This window comes from Drosophila erecta, unplaced genomic scaffold, assembly GCF_003286155.1.
Source record: "Drosophila erecta strain 14021-0224.00,06,07 unplaced genomic scaffold, DereRS2 tig00000021-arrow-pilon, whole genome shotgun sequence".
Taxonomy (NCBI): Eukaryota; Metazoa; Arthropoda; class Insecta; order Diptera; family Drosophilidae; genus Drosophila; species Drosophila erecta.
The window spans coordinates 2,116,523-2,136,954 of record NW_020825198.1 but is presented as its reverse complement, the minus strand read 5'-3'; the positions used below and the strand labels follow the sequence as shown (position 1 = coordinate 2,136,954).

At 42.4% G+C, this 20,432-nt stretch overlaps 1 protein-coding gene and 1 long non-coding RNA gene across 2 annotated transcripts in view; both read left to right on the top strand.

The window, feature by feature from the left end:
* LOC6546537 (titin) overlaps positions 1 to 20,432 on the top strand; it is a 122,271-nt gene that overhangs the window by 72,162 nt on the left and 29,677 nt on the right. Inside the window, exons 16-25 of the mRNA XM_026976633.1 lie at positions 1,331 to 2,566; positions 2,907 to 2,974; positions 3,034 to 3,337; positions 3,682 to 3,756; positions 4,589 to 4,693; positions 4,766 to 5,826; positions 6,041 to 6,101; positions 7,036 to 12,672; positions 12,831 to 13,780; positions 16,760 to 18,889. Of these exons, the coding sequence (XP_026832434.1) occupies positions 1,331 to 2,566; positions 2,907 to 2,974; positions 3,034 to 3,337; positions 3,682 to 3,756; positions 4,589 to 4,693; positions 4,766 to 5,826; positions 6,041 to 6,101; positions 7,036 to 12,672; positions 12,831 to 13,780; positions 16,760 to 18,889 (11,627 nt within the window). The remainder of the gene's footprint in view (positions 1 to 1,330; positions 2,567 to 2,906; positions 2,975 to 3,033; positions 3,338 to 3,681; positions 3,757 to 4,588; positions 4,694 to 4,765; positions 5,827 to 6,040; positions 6,102 to 7,035; positions 12,673 to 12,830; positions 13,781 to 16,759; positions 18,890 to 20,432) is intronic.
* On the top strand, positions 20,024 to 20,424 carry LOC113563878. The gene is made up of 2 exons (XR_003407652.1): positions 20,024 to 20,167; positions 20,381 to 20,424. It is a non-coding gene; the product is annotated as an uncharacterized LOC113563878 (long non-coding RNA).

The following is a 20,432-nucleotide window of genomic DNA, read 5'->3' as shown; positions in this document are numbered from 1 at the left end:
CAGAAACATTTAGAGGTATGCCACTCAAAAATCCGATTAAGATAGGTTGAGTTATGGAGTTCAGAACTTTAACCTTGGGACACTTTTGAATTTGTACAACATCATCATAACATCAGGAAAATGACAAAAATATTGAAAAAAAATAAATTTCCAAAGTTGAATGCAGATTTTTAGAGAATTGCTCCAGAAACATTTAGAGGTATGCCACTTTAAAATCCGATTAATATAAGTTGAGTTATGGACTTTAGAACTTCAGCCTTGGGACACTTTTGAATTTGTACAACATCATAACATCAGGAAAATGACAAAAATATTGAAAAAAAATAAATTTCCAAATTTGAATGCAGATTTTTAGAGCATTGCTCCAGAAACATTTAGAGGTATGCCACTTTAAAATCCGATTAATATAAGTTGAGTTATGGAGTTCAGAACTTTAGCCTTGGGACACTTTTGAATTTGTACAATATCATAACATCAGGAAAATGACAAAAACATTGAAAAAAAATAAATTTCCAAATTTGAATGCAGATTTTTAGAGAATTGCTCCAGAAACATTTAGAGGTATGCCACTTCAAAATCCGATTAAGATGAGTTCATTTATGGAGTTTAGAACTTCAGCTTTAGGACATTTCTTAACTTTTTTGAACTACTGCAGCATCATAACATCAAAAAAATTACAAAAAAAATGTTAAAAAATAAATTTCTAAATTTGAATGCAGATTTTTAGAGAATTGCACCAGAAACATTTAGAGGTATGCCACTTCAAAATCCGATTACGATAAGTTGAGTTATGGAGTTCAGAACTTTAGCCTTGGGACACTTTTGAATTTGTACGATATCATAACATCAGGAAAATGACAAAAATATTGAAAAAAAATAAATTTCTAAATTTGAATGCAGTGTTTTAGAGAATTACGCCAGAAACATTTAGAGGTATGCCACTTCAAAATCCGATTACGATAAGTTGAGTTATGGAGTTTAGAACTTCAGCTTTAGGACATTTCTTAACTTTTTTTTAAAAAATAAATTTCTAAATTTGAATGCAGATTTTTAGAGAATTGCGCCAGAATCTTTTCAACGAATCTAGTACATCCTTTTACTCTACGAGTAGCGGGTATAAAAATATTCTTCGCGATAAACGGAAATTGTTCTTAAATCGCCATATAATTATAATGATTATTTTTGCGGTGCTGTTTCAAACGGTCAAGCGTTCCTTCTAATTTTAACTTACCTTTAATCCGAACGTTTATGTATAAAGTTCCCTAATTCCCTGTAATTCTATCAAGAGCACACACAATATTTAAATTCCACTTAATCACATTGAATACAGAAAAAGAACAAGGAGTGCCCCCCCAGTTTACAAAACCACTTAAGATTGAGTTTATTGAGGAGAAGCAGCCCGAGCGGCTTAAGGTTACGGTGACTTGTCAAGTGACAGGAAAACCAAATCCTCAGGTCAAATGGTATAGAGGAATAGAGGAAGTTATACCCAGCGAAACAGTTCAAATGTTCTATGATGAAAAAACCGGCGATGTGGCCCTGGAGGTTATCAACCCCACACCCAATGAAGCAGTTGTCTACTCTGTGCAGGCGCAGAATCAGTTTGGACGTGCCATTGGCAATGCCAATATCTTAAGTCGGGTCGATGAAGTTCCTCGGGAGATACTGAAGGCCCCTACCGTAACTCCACTGAATGCTGTTGTTGTACCTACTGGTGGTACACTCTTCTTTGAAGCGAAATACGATGGTTTGCCTAGGCCTGAAATAAAATGGATGCGCAATGGCCGCGAGGTAATCGAGAATGAGGAGACCATCATAGAAACTACAGAAACAACCACCACAATAAAGGTTGTCAATATGACTCGCAAACGAACTGGCAAATATGAAGTGTGGGCAAAGAACAAGGTGGGTGAAGCCAAGTCCTCTGGGTCAGTGGTGGTTTCAGATCAAAAGCCCGACGAGCAAATCAAGCCACCTAGATTTATTCAACCCCTAGAGCCCAAATACTTTGGCGAGCACGAAGTGGCCATTATCGAAGCGATTGTGGACTCTGAGCCATTATCGTCCTTCCAATGGTTTGTGCACAACGAGCCAATCAAGAGTTCAAACGAAGTGCGTATCGTTAGCCAGGCCAACAAGTCAACGTTGCTGATTGAAAATTTCCAAAGCAAGTTTGTCGGGCCTTTTACTTGCCGGGCAGAGAATGTGGGTGGATCGGTAACGTCTACGGCCACCGTTAACCTAATTGAATCTCTGCCACAAGAGGTGGCCGAGGAATTTGAGTCGCCGCGCTTTGTTGAGGAACTCATTCAACCCGTGGAGGTTATGGATGGCGAGGCATTGCTGCTGACCTGTCAAGTAACAGGGAAGCCTACTCCTAAGGTGGAGTGGTACCACAATGCGGAGAAGATCACTGAGAACAAGGAAACTACGATATCGCAGGACTTGCAAGGCGTTTGCCAGCTGCAGATTACGGAAGTATTCCCCGAAAACGAGGGCCAATACGAGTGCGTGGCCACAAATAAAATTGGCAAGAGCGTCAGCAAGACAAACGTTAAAATACAAGGTACTTGTAATGGTATCTATCGGTAGTTAAATAGTTAACCGTCTGGAAGTAGTGCCACTCTACACACTACATGCATCCCACACCTAGATAGGTTTTCCAATAACTACACTATCCCCTGACAACTGAACTTTTTAAAATCCCTGTTTTTACTAACTGGCTTTGTGGGCCTGCATGTGTTTTTACTCTTTCAACCTTATAAAATATGTATCTCCAACTTTTCCGGTCAACCCTCTGATCCCGTCTTTTGTAAATACTTTTTCCATTTTTTGAGTTCGTTTCAAGAAAGTTTCGTGCCGAGACACGCTTATATTCATAACGCTTTCAAATGTGTATTTTTTAGCATTTGAATATATCCCCGATTCTGAAATCACTGGACTCACAGGATCTGAGGAGGATCTACTTGATAGAGTAAGCGTAACTGTTGTACTTGAGATCTTAAACCAAGGATTTTTCGCAAACCATTTTAGACCCTCTCAATCGACGAACAAGCTCCGAAAATTATTAAAAAACTACCGGAGAAAATCGAGCCAAAAGAAGGCGAGCAAGCGAAGCTGGAGGTTAAGGTCGTTGGAAAACCGAAACCGAAGGTCAAATGGCTGCGCGACGACGAACAGATATTCGCCTCCGAGGAATATCAGATCGAAAATTTCGAAGACGGCACCTCAGTGTTGGTCATTAACCACGTCTATCCCGATGATTTGGGTACAATTAGTTTCGAGGCATACAATCCACTCGGTGTGGCAGTGACTACGGCGCTCTTTGCGGTCGAAGGTACTATTATGGTTTATTCGGAATATGGTGCAATCTGTAATATGAATCAACTGTTTCGTGCTTTGTTAGTAAAATTCTTTTTCAGATGTCCGGAGCTGCATTATTTAATTTTTCCCAATCTCTCTCGAGTCCAGTCTCTCTTAATTTCCCCAAATCCCCCCCACACTTTAGTATTAAACACCTGCAGAATTATACACCAAACATACTTGAAGTATAGGCAATACTTTTCTAGTTTAAGAAAAACCGAACTAAATTTACAAATTTCTTTTGCTTTAATGTTCCAAGAATATATATAATTGAACCCGTATTTATTACTTCCACTATGTTTTCATCTATACCGAAAGGCATCGTTGGTTCGAAGGATTACCGCAAGCCGGAATGGGTGACTCAAATGGAGGAAATGCAGGTGGCTCTCAAAGGTATGTATTCTCGACTAATGCCAGCTCTGTTACCACTGTTATGTGTATATGTGTTTTAATTTCGTGTTTCCAACACACAAATGTCTACTGTGCCTTTGTCTTAAACCACAAAACTACAAAAATTCACAAAGTCTGTCCTCTGTCTCCTGTCTTATTCTATTTTCTGTCTCTATTTCGTATTTGTCCATGTATAATACAATGTATCGTACAACAGCAACAAATATTTAAACTTGTGAATTGACCTTCCCCAAGATATTGTAGCTTTGTGATTGTCTCAGTCCTTACTGCTCTAAGGCTTGACCCCTACCCAAACCCCACTACGCCCTTAATGAGTAATGTTATCCGAAAAGTAAACGCCAATATAGAACATATAGTATAAACTTAAATTAATTATCATTCGTATATAAAATGTATCTCTTACAGTATCGATATCTGTATATCATCTACAAGTAATTGGTTTTTTGAATTAATAGCGTATTATTCTAAATTTTAACTAACCCAACATTTTTAAAAAGTGTTCAATCCAACCCAAAGAAATTCTATAACATTCCCAGAACGCTGCTTGCTCTACAGATCACTTTGTGGAAATGAAGCCAATGTTGCATGTATTCAAAAACATTTAAGTGTTACTATTCATTCATAACTTTATTACTTATCACACGACTAAAAACAAGCAGACACAAGAAATATGCACTCAAAGGCACACGAAAACCAACTTGTTGTAAACCGATCTGTGTAAGTACACAATGTAACAACCTGCCCAGTCCCACCGCTTTTAGAATATCCTTTTAGCGTCTAATCTATAGATATTATGCCATCTGTGTGCTTATAGCTGCTAAATGCTCGCCTTCACTACTAAACGAAATGCGTGACTGCCGTGCTGCCTTAGGCGAAACAGCCAAGTTCTCGATACAGTTTGCTGGCAATCCGATACCAGGTATTGTATGCCAAAGAGTTTTAGTGTCGGGAACTGATGTAGCTTGGTTTCGTTTCTAACCCTTGACTTTAGATATTCAGTGGTATTTCAACAACGTTCAGCTTAGGGCATCCGATAAGTATCGCATGGTAGTGCAGGAACATGAAGCTACGCTAGAAATACTGAAAATTACAAGCGAAGACTGCGGTTACTATAACTGCAAGCTCATCAATGAGATCGGCATGACGATGACTCGGGCCAAGTTCGACATATCATCCACGACCACCATAGTGGAGGAATCCAAGGCCAAGACAACCGTCAAGAAGAAGTCTGGCAAGAAAACCTTGGTGAAAAGATCCGGCACATCAGAGTCCCAGAACGTGCAAAAGACAGAAATCCGTATTATTCCAACTAGCACGGTAGAGACTAGCATGAATGTGATCAAGGTGAAACAGCCCGTATCCATACTCGTAGAAAAGAGCGAAAAATCCGAGGTATTTGCTGTGAAAGATCGGAAAGTTGCCGATGCCGAAGAGCGTAGCAGCCAATTAATCGAAGAAATAGAAGAGGAGGAAGAGATTGAGGAGAAAGTCCAGCATGACGAGGAGGATGAAGTTGAGGTGAAAGTAGAGCAGAAGGAAACATATACGTCTAGCAAGAAAATTGAGATATCTAAAACTGTGGAGCTGATACGCACAAAAATTAGCGAAAAGATCATAACAATAGAAGATGTTCAAGTCCTTTCGCACCATGAGGAGGTACAATGGCTGCTCGAGTCCATCGAGGCCGAGTCTTTTGGCCAAATTGGCGAGTCTGCCCTTAGAGATTTGGCAACTATTGGTCTGCTATTGCGTTATGGCTGTGAGCACTACGAAATCACATATATGTATGAGCAAAACATATTTATTTCGCTGAAGAAACCAGAGTCCCAATCGGCCCTGGTGCAGCTCGTCGAACGAGAGGGCCACGAAGAACTGATCTCCCAAATACTTAGCGAGTCTTCGAATGAAGACGAGACCATCCTAGCAGCCACTGTCGGCTTCAAGGCCTTCATACGCATGATTCAGACGTACGAAATCACTATTGAGATCGTCATACGAAAGTTTGTTAGGGAGGACTTCATATCGCAGGACTGGAAGATATGTGGAAAGGAGGTTTGAAATTTGTTCAATGTGTTTTTGTTTTGTTTGAAATGTCTTGTGCAGATAGTTGAAATGCTAAAAAAAAAAACGTTTTCGAATTATTTTCCGTTTCCTTTCTGTGGGTTAATTTTCGCATTTCAACTTAATTTTTTGTCAAAAAACAATGGGCTGATAATTATTTACATATTTTAAACATTTCTATCTTATTTGATGCACTGAAATCTAGAGAATAGTAGAGACTTCGCAAATAATTGAAAGTCACGAGGCCATCACACATGTGAAAATAGGTGAGTGCCAGGAAAATATGCGGATTTTCCTTAGCTTATAGCTGAAATCGATTAGTATAAAGAGACTTTTGTAATACGCATACTGAAAAAAGTTTATATCTATTTCTTTTTTTAATATGTAACTCTGCTTTGTAAACTTACCTACGCTTTTCGCGCCAATCCCAAAACATGGCCAATAAAATCCCATAACACATCCGAAAGAGGAAACATTTGTTGAGGAACGAACGATAATTGTCCAAGAAGGTTTGAATATAAACACAGATGTCCTGTAAAAAAAAACAAACCACCAGTTATAAAAATCCCACCAGTAACGATGTACCATCCCACGAACTACTCAACTACAGTCTAATAATATTATTAAAATATACAATACAAAAACAATAATAAATATTGTCTATACAAATATAACAATTAAATTTTGTTAAGCCAAACCAAGAAATCATGTGTATATTCTAAAAAGACGCCACCGAATAATAAATATACCCATTAACCGCTAATCACCACCACTAAAAGCTATATCCACCTGGTCTTAACTTCAATATCTTGCTGCTACTTTGTACCATATAAGCTTAACTATTTTTGACTATCGCACACTCTAATGCTTTTGCAATATGCATTCACTTTTAAGAGTAGAAGAGCTTTATTCCCTTGCACGCCAAGCTGGAAGGCTTTTGGATGTAAAATGAGGTAAGGTCTATCTCCCATTTCTGTCTGTTTGAAATCATTGAAACATTCAACGAAAAATGTATCATTTCTTATCCTATCGTTTTTTGTGCAACTAATTTTGCATTTGCTGTCTATATCTCACCACAATTACTAAATGAATGATGCTTGCACGGCTTACAGCTGTTCACATCATTGTTTTATTGTTGTTATTAACGAAAACACAAAGAAAGGTCGACATTGTCATTGTTTAATTACATTACATTCACAGAAACAGCAACCACTAAAGTGGAAAAACAATTCAAAAAGCAGGAACAAGAACATGTGCAAAATATAGAACAACAAGAACAAGTGGTTATTCAGGCTCAGACTAAACAAATTGTGCAGATAAACACCAAAATCAAAAAGCATAAAAAACACATACAACAAGAACAAGATGTTTCGGAGTCAACAATTCAATACGAACAACAAGAAACACTGGCTCACGAAACAAGTGCAGACTCACCACAGGCAGAAACTCTTGAACAAATTGAAGAGTCCCTGCCCACATACGAAACACTACCCATACAAAATCTTTCAACAGACACGCTTGAAACCGTTGCACTGGCAGTCACCACAGAACTTTCTACTCCAAGCCCAATTGCGGCTCGGGTACAGGAGGAGATACTACCCCAAAAGGTATTGGCCATCAATGAGGAGGTTTTACCACTCGATGAGTTTGGCCTGCCGAGGGAATCTCCCAAGCCCGAAGAAAACAAGCTTACCGAAAATATGGAAGTAAGGTTAAAGCATGCTCTTAATGTGTCACAAGCAAAGACGGTTGAGTCTCCGAGGGAATTGCCTTCCAAAATACCGAAATCCGTTAAAGCCCAGCGGAAAATGAAAGAGTCACGTTCCTTGGAGGTTGAAGCTCCAAGCGCCGAAGAAGCTATCGAAGATCTAAAGCCACTGAAGGCCGTTTCGCAAAAGGTACATGGCGACATATTAGTCTCGCATGAGATAACCGAGGAACAGCACCATGCACTGGAGACCATTGAGAAGCTAAAGCCCACCGCTGCCATTGAGGAAACCGTTCAGCAGAAACTGCTGAACCAGGAGGAGCTTATTATCGCGGAAGTGCTAGCATCCGAAACTGTTGGAAGGGATGTCACTGATGTTAGGCCACCGGGTGAAAAGATTTCTCCTCGAGTTACCCCCAACATGAGCCTTTGCATTACCGAGTGCCAACCGGAGGATTCTTTAGGCGAGATGCAACAAGTTGCTAAAGGTCGTCTGGAGACATCTTCAACGTCGGTAACGGAATCTAAGGCAGCTGGTGGACAGGAAGTGGACGTTTTGGAAAGCGTGGACGATATGCCATGTATAACCCAGCCGACCAAGGGCTTGGCTGATTTTACCATTAAAGCCGAGGACGTTCCAGTACAGGTACAAGAAATTACAACTTTTGAGAGTTTGCAAAGAGAAGCGGTGACCAAGAAACAGACTGCCGAAAGTAATGCAATTGAATTGTTCGAGTTAGCCGAGGGTTTAGTCAACATTACCGCAGATTCTCATAGTCCAATAGCCGAGGAGTTGCCTATTTTTGAGAAAGATGTAAAAGAAGCCACGATAGATATGCAAACGCAACACCACGTAACAACTCTCGAAACAGTTTCAAATGAAGATGCAGTAAAGGACTTGAAATCAGGTGATATTCCGAAAATGGCTGAGGGCACATTGGGGCAATCTAGTGCGTTAACTATTGGGGAAACGCAGCAGATGAACGTTGTAGAAACTGCAGTTGAGCTCATCGAACCAAATGTTGAATCAACAAAACCAGCTAAGGGCGCCTTAACAGAGGCATATGGCACAGCCGAGAGTAACGAAGAAACCCCCCTCGAATCACTCGGTTTGGTGCCAGACGACAATCGCAAGCTAGCGCAAGGGAAAGTAAATATTAGTGAAGGGGAGTATGTGGCAAAAGTTCAGACTACGATGGTGACTGACACAGAGCAAGATATTATTTCTGTAGCTCCAAAACTGGTGGATGCCAAATTCGATTTCGTCGAGCAATCTGCGTTGCAGATTAAGCAGAATACGACAGCGGAGAAGGAGGAGATTCTATATCCCAATATAGAACTGCCACCACAGTTAGCTGTATCAAATATGTTCCCTGCTGAGCTAAAGGTTACAAGCATATACGAAGTTCAACCAGGAGTGACATCAAGTGATATCATCACGGAGGAAACGAAGCCTGTATCTGCACATCAAGTCTTTGAGACGATGCCAGTTGGAGTTGCTAGTAAGCCAGCTATGTTAGAGAGTACTAGTCACATTGATGCCTTCCAACATCCTGAGCTCAAAACAGGGGCCACCATTCTGGATGAAAACCAACAACCTTTAGAAGTAACCAACGTGCAGATAACCGAGTCAAGTACGGATATTACTGATGTATTTCCTAATCAAAAGCTTACTAATGCCGAAGCTGTCACCGATGCATTTGAATATGCTGAGGGCTTAGTTGTAATTTCAATGGAGTCGACAATCGATAAAGTCGAAGACACCAAACCGACGGCGGTAATTGCAGACATAAGCATGCATCAACAATTTGGAACAGATGTTAGAGAGCAGGAGCCCCTAGAAAGCACTGAAACGCACAAGGAGGATCTAAAGCCTCAGACGCAAACAACAGAAAGCCAGTTTGGTTTGCTGCAATCTCTGGAAACCAGCTCATGTGTAACCTTAGAAGGAGAAAGCATTCTATCAGTTAAAGAGCCCCATCCCATGCAAAGCGCATCTATTGGAGCTTCGTCTGCCCTGCAAGTGGCTAACAGCATGAGACCCCAGCACATGGAAACTTTGGAGGGGCTAGATGAACAGAAGATGCCTTCTTATCAGGCAAATGTTAATATTGGGGAAATCACTATACCAAATGTTGAGAAAATCGCTTCCTTTGATGTCCTCAGCGATTTGGATATACCAGATTACACAAAATCATCTGTAAGTCGTGTACAGTTAATTGAAAGCACAACATCGTTAAACACGACAACAGCTGTTGTAAGTGAAAGAACAGAAGAATTAAAGGACATAAGCATTACCCAACCAGTTCATATCAAGCCTAGGCCTTATGAATCTGACCAGAAAATCTCTATTTCCGCGGAAACAAATGTTCTAGAACATGTTTCGAACTTGAACACGGTATTACCCACATTGGGAACGATTCAATCTTCAATTAAAAGTTTACACGAGATACATGTACGAGAGACAGATATTTTGGAAAAAGAGGAGTCCCTGCAAGATGTTGCTCAACCAAGTGGTCGTCTGATTAAAATTGTATTGGACTCCACGACGGGCATCGCACAAGTTCGACAAGAAGAAACCCTAGAGCAAGAGGAGGATCTTAAAGTTCCCTCATTTCTGCCGGAAAAGGCAATACCTGGTTCTTCAGAGTTACTTGGGTTGCCTCTAACTGAATACGTTCAAGCACAGCAAGGTATTGGCGACATGGTGGATTTCAAAGTTTCAAACATATGTGCTTCTCCTAAAATTGATCATTTATATGAAACAAACTCATCTGAAACGATTGTGTACGACTCGTCTATAAAATCAGTTGATTCTTCGTTCCCAGGTGGCATAGTGCCTCAAAAATCGCTGGTTCCCTATCGGCATACAATGGTGACAGAAAACATTGCTTTTGATGCATCTGATAATTTCGAAATCGTGTCTGCCGATCAACAAATCGCAACAAATGTGCAAGATAGCCTAAGTCAATCGATAATGGCAGAGGATCGAAGAACATTCGAGTCTGCACAAAATCTGAGTCCCGAAACTACCCCTACCCAAAAAGCTAAACTTCTAAAGGATGATCAAAATCTTCATGCTAAACTCGTGGACGAAGCCGCAGTATATGAAGCCATGGGACAGGAGCAAAATGTAGATAAATTTAACTTACAGCAAGCGGAGGTCACTCACGATCTAACTCAAGTTTATTCAACCGATCTGCAACAAGCGTTTGATGCTGAAAAAGAGCTAAAGAGTCGTAAGCAAACTTATGAAGCAGCAACAACGGATATTATTCCATCGCGACTTGGTTTGGCGATAACTACAAAGACGCACCCTGTCGACGGAACTGATGTTCTGTTAAGTTTGCCTCCAAACGCAACGCTTGCGCAGACAAACTATGAAGAAACCAAATATGAAATAGATGTCAGCGAAACCCAAGCGATGGAGGAATCCGAAGAACTCACAGATGCACGTTTGCGTCCTATTTCCGCTGTCGAGTCGATTGACCTTATGTTTAAGGTGACATCAGATTCTCATCAACCACCAGTTTTCCATAAAGAGTTATCAATACCGACTGTATGCCCATTGGAGGCCAAAGCAAACCCATCTTTGAATCTACATCAAGGAGCCACCACATTCGATGTCACTCCCTTAGAATCATCCGTACATATTAAAGATACTCAAGTCGCTGTGCAAAAGGCGCAACAGGAGTATGTCACTCAGGTGGAGTCAAATAAAGTTCAAGTTCAAACGGATAACCTAGTTATGCATAAGGAAGATATTTTAGAAATTGCCGAGATGGCGAATTTTGGTAAACCAATTACTGAAGGCACGCAGCAGGAAACAGTTGTTATTGAAGTGGTGCCAATAGATAATGTGGGTGGTATTCATTTAGCCCCAGAGCCATCTAAATTTTTAGCCACTTTCACATCTACCGATATAATCAATCATTCGCACATTGTACAAACACAAGTTCCATTAGAAATGGAAAGTGAAGCTCAAGCTGTTTACGACAACATTGCCCAAGCTAAGGTCAAATCAGCTGAAGTCCAAGTACATACAAACGTATCTGAAGTCAATGCTTACGAAGAAACTAAAGCTATTCAACATCAAAACAAGCAGGGCTCATTTGTTAAAGTATCAAAGGATTCTGATATAAGCAATGCTCATTTGACAACAATACAATCGACATTCTTAAAAGAGGACATCCTACCCAAACCTAACATTCTTCAGGATACAGCTCAAGCTGGTAATATTGAACTCCAATCTTTGGTAACCGAGGAAGTTGTGAGCGTAAGGTCTATCCCAGAAACATATGAACTTCAAATTCCAATAGAAGAAACAGCTAACGTAACTCAGCAAACTCCACAGAATTCTGTAAATGTTTGTCAGGAACTTGCATATGAACAAACTCCTGACATTGTGTTTGAGCCGCGCGTATTAATGCGCGCAACCTCTAGTTCTGTAACGACAGATCTTGAACCAGCCGAAAATGAAACCGTTAATATTTATGAAAACATTGAAGGGCATGGTGATTTTAGGCCGAATACTGCAAACCTCACTTCCAATTTGGATTCCGAATTGGTAGTTTCGGTAGTAGAAGAGGTGACTTCGGTACCATCCTTGGGCAGCCTTGCAACGGTCGAACCCCAGGAGCTGAAATCAGTGTCAGTTTCCAAATCATTAAAAAATGTTGCGTACACCGAGGAACTTGCCTTTGAAAGTTTTAGCCCACATGCACAGGTTATTGTAGAAAAAGATAAATTGCTTAACACTCAGGGAGATGCAGAAGAATACTTTGAAAACAAAACTTCAGTCACACCAGAAGAACCCAACATGTGTAATGCAGCACCGAGTCAGATTTGTACCAAGCCAACCATAAAAGAGGGAAGCACAAAAAATGCTTTACAAACTTCACAATTTGAATCAGAGTCGATCCTTGAAATTTCACCACTGATTTCCCAAAATGCACACTTTGAAACAAAAACACACGAAGAGGCATATTCAACGACCACTGAGTCACAAGCAACAATACACGATTTAAGAGATGACATTGATAGTACTCAAAAGAAATTAATGCAGGATGTTCAAAAGATTAATAAATTAGCGACAAAGAACTCTGACAAAACGGTAAAAGTCGAAAAGGGTAAGTATATTATTAGGATTTATTTAGGTAGTTAAAAAAAAGGCGTATTACTTTCACTAGCACCGTCCCTACAAGCCCAAAGCACATATTACACAAAACAAAGCAATGCCACAATAGCCATACAATACAAAATACTAAATGCACACTTTTTTACACAGATACAAATCAAACCACAGACACAACACACAAAAAACAAATAACACCAACACAAAAATTAGAATCCAGCTCGAATCAAATCACAGAATCGCCAGAAATTATTAAAACTATTGAAACAATATCTGAGGACGGCTCCCCGAAAAAACAAATGATTCGAACTCGTGTAATAAAAAAGGTAAAGGGTGATAAGCAAGAAGTCACTAAGATTGAAACTGTCGAGGAGGACGACAAACAACCCGAAACAATAGTCACCGTTGAAGAACTTCCGTTTGAAGAAGAAAAGCCTGAAGAAATTCAGGAGCTTCCGGAGGAGGTTCGCGTCGTTGAAACCATTACGGAAGATGGCAAGCCTAAGAAGAAGAAGATCCGCACTCGTGTTATTAAGAAGGTCAAGGGTGATAAGCAAGAAGTTACCAAGATTGAAACTGTCGAGGAGGATGACAAACAGCCCGAAACAACAGTCACTGTTGAAGAACTTCCGTTTGAAGAAGAAAAGCCTGAAGAAATTCAGGAGCTTCCGGAGGAGGTTCGCGTCGTTGAAACCATTACGGAAGATGGCAAGCCTAAGAAGAAGAAGATCCGTACTCGTGTTATCAAGAAGGTCAAGGGTGACAAGCAAGAAGTCACTAAGATTGAAACTGTGGAGGAGGACGACAAACAGCCCGAAACAACGGTCACTGTTGAAGAAGTTCCGTTTGAAGAAGAAAAGCCTGAAGAAATTCAGGAGCTTCCGGAGGAGGTTCGCATCGTTGAAACCATTACGGAAGATGGCAAGCCTAAGAAGAAGAAGATCCGCACTCGTGTTATCAAGAAGGTCAAGGGTGATAAGCAAGAAGTCACTAAGATTGAAACTGTCGAGGAGGACGACAAACAGCCCGAAACAACGGTCACCGTTGAAGAACTTCCGTTTGAAGAAGAAAAGCCTGAAGAAATTCAGGAGCTTCCGGAGGAGGTTCGCGTCGTTGAAACCATTACGGAAGATGGCAAGCCTAAGAAGAAGAAGATCCGCACTCGTGTTATAAAGAAGGTCAAGGGTGATAAGCAAGAAGTCACTAAGATTGAAACTGTCGAGGAGGACGACAAACAGCCCGAAACAACAGTCACTGTTGAAGAACTTCCGTTTGAAGAAGAAAAGCCTGAAAAAATTCAGGAGCTTCCGGAGGAGGTTCGCGTCGTTGAAACCATTACGGAAGATGGCAAGCCTAAGAAGAAGAAGATCCGCACTCGCGTTATCAAGAAGGTCAAGGGTGACAAGCAAGAAGTTACCAAGATTGAAACTGTCGAGGAGGATGACAAACAGCCCGAAACAACAGTCACGGTTGAAGAACTTCCGTTTGAAGAAGAAAAGCCTGAAGAAATTCAGGAGCTTCCGGAGGAGGTCCACGTCTTTGAAACCATTACGGAAGATGGCAAGCCTAAGAAGAAGAAGATCCGCACTCGCGTTATCAAGAAGGTCAAGGGTGACAAGCAAGAAGTTACCAAGATTGAAACTGTCGAGGAGGATGACAAACAGCCCGAAACAACAGTCACTGTTGAAGAACTTCCGTTTGAAGAAGAAAAGCCTGAAGAAATTCAGGAGCTTCCGGAGGAGGTTCGCGTCGTTGAAACCATTACGGAAGATGGCAAACCTAAGAAGAAGAAGATCCGCACTCGGGTTATCAAGAAGGTCAAGGGTGACAAGCAAGAAGTCACTAAGATTGAAACTGTGGAGGAGGACGACAAACAGCCCGAAACAACAGTCACTGTTGAAGAACTTCCGTTTGAAGAAGAAAAGCCTGAAGAAATTCAGGAGCTTCCGGAGGTTCGCGTCGTTGAAACCATTACGGAAGATGGCAAGCCTAAGAAGAAGAAGATCCGCACTCGCGTTATCAAGAAGGTCAAGGGTGACAAGCAAGCAGTTACCAAGATTGAAACTGTCGAGGAGGATGACAAACAGCCCGAAACAACAGTCACTGTTGAAGAACTTCCGTTTGAAGAAGAAAAGCCTGAAGAAATTCAGGAGCTTCCGGAGGAGGTTCGCGTCGTTGAAACCATTACGGAAAATGGCAAACCTAAGAAGAAGAAGATCCGCACTCGGGTTATCAAGAAGGTCAAGGGTGATAAGCAAGAAGTCACTAAGATTGAAACTGTGGAGGAGGACGACAAACAGCCCGAAACAACAGTCACCGTTGAAGAAGTTCCGTTTGAAGAAGAAAAGCCTGAAGAAATTCAGGAGCTTCCGGAGGAGGTTCGCGTCGTTGAAACCATTACGGAAGATGGCAAGCCTAAGAAGAAGAAGATCCGCACTCGCGTTATCAAGAAGGTCAAGGGTGATAAGCAAGAAGTTACCAAGATTGAAACTATCGAGGAGGACGACAAACAGCCCGAAACAACAGTCACTGTTGAAGAACTTCCGTTTGAAGAGGAAAAGCCTGAAGAAATTCAGGAGCTTCCGGAGGAGGTTCGCGTCGTTGAAACCATTACGGAAGATGGCAAGCCTAAGAAGAAGAAGATCCGCACTCGCGTTATCAAGAAGGTCAAGGTTGACAAGCAAGAAGTCACTAAGATTGAAACTGTCGAGGAGGACGACAAACAGCCCGAAACAACGGTCACCGTTGAAGAACTTCCGTTTGAAGAAGAAAAGCCTGAAGAAATTCAGGAGCTTCCGGAGGAGGTTCGCGTCGTTGAAACCATTACGGAAGATGGCAAGCCTAAGAAGAAGAAGATCCGCACTCGTGTAATCAAGAAGGTCAAGGGTGATAAGCAAGAAGTCACTAAGATTGAAACTGTCGAGGAGGACGACAAACAGCCCGAAACAACGGTCAGCGTTGAAGAACTTCCGTTTGAAGAAGAAAAGCCTGAAGAAATTCAGGAGCTTCCGGAGGAGGTTCGCGTCGTTGAAACCATTACGGAAGATGGCAAGCCTAAGAAGAAGAAGATCCGCACTCGTGTTATAAAGAAGGTCAAGGGTGATAAGCAAGAAGTCACTAAGATTGAAACTGTCGAGGAGGACGACAAACAGCCCGAAACAACAGTCACCGTTGAAGAACTTCCGTTTGAAGAAGAAAAGCCTGAAGAAATTCAGGAGCTTCCGGAGGAGGTTCGCGTCGTTGAAACCATTACGGAAGATGGCAAGCCTAATAAGAAGAAGATCCGCACTCGCGTTATCAAGAAGGTCAAGGGTGACAAGCAAGAAGTTACCAAGATTGAAACTGTCGAGGAGGACGACAAACAGCCCGAAACAATAGTCACCGTTGAAGAACTTCCGTTTGAAGAAGAAAAGCCTGAAGAAATTCAGGAGCTTCCGGAGGAGGTTCGCGTCGTTGAAACCATTACGGAAGATGGCAAGCCTAAGAAGAAGAAGATCCGCACTCGTGTTATCAAGAAGGTCAAGGGTGATAAGCAAGAAGTCACTAAGATTGAAACTGTCGAGGAGGAGGACAAACAGCCCGAAACAACGGTCACCGTTGAAGAACTTCCGGTTGAAGAAGAAAAGCCTGAAGAAATTCAGGAGCTTCCGGAGGAGGTTCGCGTCGTTGAAACCATTACGGAAGATGGCAAGCCTAAAAAGAAGAAGATCCGCACTCGCGTTATCAAGAAGGTCAAGGGTGATAAGCAAGAAGTCACTAAGATTGAAACTGTCGAGGAGGACGACAAGCAGCCCGAAACAACAGTCACCGTTGAAGAACTTCCGTTTGAAGAAGAAAAGCCTGAAGAAATACAAGAGCTTCCGGAGGAGGTTCGCGTCGTTGAAACCATTACGGAAGATGGCAAGCCTAAGAAGAAGAAGATCCGCACTCGCGTTATCAAGAAGGTCAAGGGTGACAAGCAAGAAGTTACCAAGATTGAAACTGTCGAGGAGGACGACAAACAGCCCGAAACAATAGTCACCGTTGAAGAACTTCCGTTTGAAGAAGAAAAGCCTGAAGAAATTCAGGAGCTTCCGGAGGAGGTTCGCGTCGTTGAAACCATTACGGAAGATGGCAAGCCTAAGAAGAAGAAGATCCGCACTCGTGTTATCAAGAAGGTCAAGGGTGATAAGCAAGAAGTCACTAAGATTGAAACTGTCGAGGAGGACGACAAACAGCCCGAAACAACGGTCACCGTTGAAGAACTTCCGTTTGAAGAAGAAAAGCCTGAAGAAATTCAGGAGCTTCCGGAGGAGGTTCGCGTCGTTGAAACCATTACGGAAGATGGCAAGCCTAAAAAGAAGAAGATCCGCACTCGCGTTATCAAGAAGGTCAAGGGTGATAAGCAAGAAGTCACTAAGATTGAAACTGTCGAGGAGGACGACAAACAGCCCGAAACAACAGTCACCGTTGAAGAACTTCCGTTTGAAGAAGAAAAGCCTGAAGAAATACAAGAGCTTCCGGAGGAGGTTCGCGTCGTTGAAACCATTACGGAAGATGGCAAGCCTAAGAAGAAGAAGATCCGCACTCGCGTTATCAAGAAGGTCAAGGGTGATAAGCAAGAAGTCACTAAGATTGAAACTGTCGAGGAGGACGACAAACAGCCCGAAACAACAGTCACCGTTGAAGAACTTCCGTTTGAAGAAGAAAAGCCTGAAGAAATTCAGGAGCTTCCGGAGGAGGTTCGCGTCGTTGAAACCATTACGGAAGATGGCAAGCCTAAAAAGAAGAAGATCCGCACTCGCGTTATCAAGAAGGTTAAGGGTGATAAGCAAGAAGTCACTAAGATTGAAACTGTCGAGGAGGACGACAAGCAGCCCGAAACAACAGTCACCGTTGAAGAACTTCCGTTTGAAGAAGAAAAGCCTGAAGAAATACAAGAGCTTCCGGAGGAGGTTCGCGTCGTTGAAACCATTACGGAAGATGGCAAGCCTAAGAAGAAGAAGATCCGCACTCGCGTTATCAAGAAGGTCAAGGGTGACAAGCAAGAAGTTACCAAGATTGAAACTGTCGAGGAGGACGACAAACAGCCCGAAACAATAGTCACCGTTGAAGAACTTCCGTTTGAAGAAGAAAAGCCTGAAGAAATTCAGGAGCTTCCGGAGGAGGTTCGCGTCGTTGAAACCATTACGGAAGATGGCAAGCCTAAGAAGAAGAAGATCCGCACTCGCGTTATCAAGAAGGTCAAGGGTGACAAGCAAGAAGTTACCAAGATTGAAACTGTCGAGGAGGACGACAAACAGCCCGAAACAACGGTCACCGTTGAAGAACTTCCGTTTGAAGAAGAAAAGCCTGAAGAAATTCAGGAGCTTCCGGAGGAAGTCCACGTCGTTGAAACCATTACGGAAGATGGCAAGCCTAAGAAGAAGAAGATCCGCACTCGCGTTATCAAGAAGGTCAAGGGTGACAAGCAAGAAGTCACTAAGATTGAAACTGTCGAGGAGGACGACAAACAACCCGAAACAACGGTCACTGTTGAAGAACTTCCGTTTGAAGAAGAAAAGCCTGAAGAAATTCAGGAGCTTCCGGAGGAGGTTCGCGTCGTTGAAACCATTACGGAAGATGGCAAGCCTAAGAAGAAGAAGATCCGCACTCGCGTTATCAAGAAGGTCAAGGGTGACAAGCAAGAAGTCACTAAGATTGAAACTGTCGAGGAGGACGACAAACAACCCGAAACAACGGTCACTGTTGAAGAACTTCCGTTTGAAGAAGAAAAGCCTGAAGAAATTCAGGAGCTTCCGGAGGAGGTTCGCGTCGTTGAAACCATTACGGAAGATGGCAAGCCTAAGAAGAAGAAGATCCGCACTCGTGTTATCAAGAAGATCAAGGGTGACAAGCAAGAAGTTACCAAGATTGAAACTGTCGAGGAGGACGACAAACAACCCGAAACAACGGTCACTGTTGAAGAACTTCCGTTTGAAGAAGAAAAGCCTGAAGAAATTCAGGAGCTTCCGGAGGAGGTTCGCGTCGTTGAAACCATTACGGAAGATGGCAAGCCTAAGAAGAAGAAGATCCGCACTCGTGTTATCAAGAAGGTCAAGGGTGATAAGCAAGAAGTCACTAAGATTGAAACTGTCGAGGAGGACGACAAACAACCCGAAACAACGGTCACTGTTGAAGAACTTCCGTTTGAAGAAGAAAAGCCTGAAGAAATTCAGGAGCTTCCGGAGGAGGTTCGCGTCGTTGAAACCATTACGGAAGATGGCAAGCCTAAGAAGAAGAAGATCCGCACTCGTGTTATCAAGAAGATCAAGGGTGACAAGCAAGAAGTTACCAAGATTGAAACTGTCGAGGAGGACGACAGACAACCCGAAACAACGGTCACTGTTAAAGAACTTCCGTTTGAAGAAGAAAAGCCTGAAGAAATTCAGGAGCTTCCGGAGGAGGTTCGCGTCGTTGAAACCATTACGGAAGATGGCAAGCCTAAGAAGAAGAAGATCCGCACTCGTGTTATCAAGAAGGTCAAGGGTGATAAGCAAGAAGTCACTAAGATTGAAACTGTCGAGGAGGACGACAAACAACCCGAAACAACGGTCACTGTTGAAGAACTTCCGTTTGAAGAAGAAAAGCCTGAAGAAATTCAGGAGCTTCCGGAGGAGGTCCACGTCTTTGAAACCATTACGGAAGATGGCAAGCCTATGAAGAAGAAGATCCGCACTCGCGTTATCAAGAAGGTCAAGGGTGACAAGCAAGAAGTCACTAAGATTGAAACTGTCGAGGAGGACGACAAACAACCCGAAACAACGGTCACTGTTGAAGAACTTCCGTTTGAAGAAGAAAAGCCTGAAGAAATTCAGGAGCTTCCTGAGGAGGTTCGCGTCGTTGAAACCATTACTGAAGATGGCAAGCCTAAGAAGAAGAAGATCCGCACTCGTGTTATCAAGAAGGTCAAGGGTGATAAGCAAGAAGTCACTAAGATTGAAACTGTCGAGGAGGACGACAAACAGCCCGAAACAATAGTCTCCGTTGAAGAACTTCCGTTTGAAGAAGAAAAGCCTGAAGAAATTCAGGAGCTTCCGGAGGAAGTCCACGTCGTTGAAACCATTACGGAAGATGGCAAGCCTAAGAAGAAGAAGATCCGCACTCGCGTTATCAAGAAGGTCAAGGGTGACAAGCAAGAAGTCACTAAGATTGAAACTGTCGAGGAGGACGACAAACAACCCGAAACAACGGTCACTGTTGAAGAACTTCCGTTTGAAGAAGAAAAGCCTGAAGAAATTCAGGAGCTTCCGGAGGAGGTTCGCGTCGTTGAAACCATTACGGAAGATGGCAAGCCTAAGAAGAAGAAGATCCGCACTCGTGTTATCAAGAAGGTCAAGGGTGATAAGCAAGAAGTCACTAAGATTGAAACTGTCGAGGAGGACGACAAACAACCCGAAACAACGGTCACTGTTGAAGAACTTCCGTTTGAAGAAGAAAAGCCTGAAGAAATTCAGGAGCTTCCGGAGGAGGTCCACGTCTTTGAAACCATTACGGAAGATGGCAAGCCTATGAAGAAGAAGATCCGCACTCGCGTTATCAAGAAGGTCAAGGGTGACAAGCAAGAAGTCACTAAGATTGAAACTGTCGAGGAGGACGACAAACAACCCGAAACAACGGTCACTGTTGAAGAACTTCCGTTTGAAGAAGAAAAGCCTGAAGAAATTCAGGAGCTTCCGGAGGAGGTTCGCGTCGTTGAAACCATTACGGAAGATGGCAAGCCTAAGAAGAAGAAGA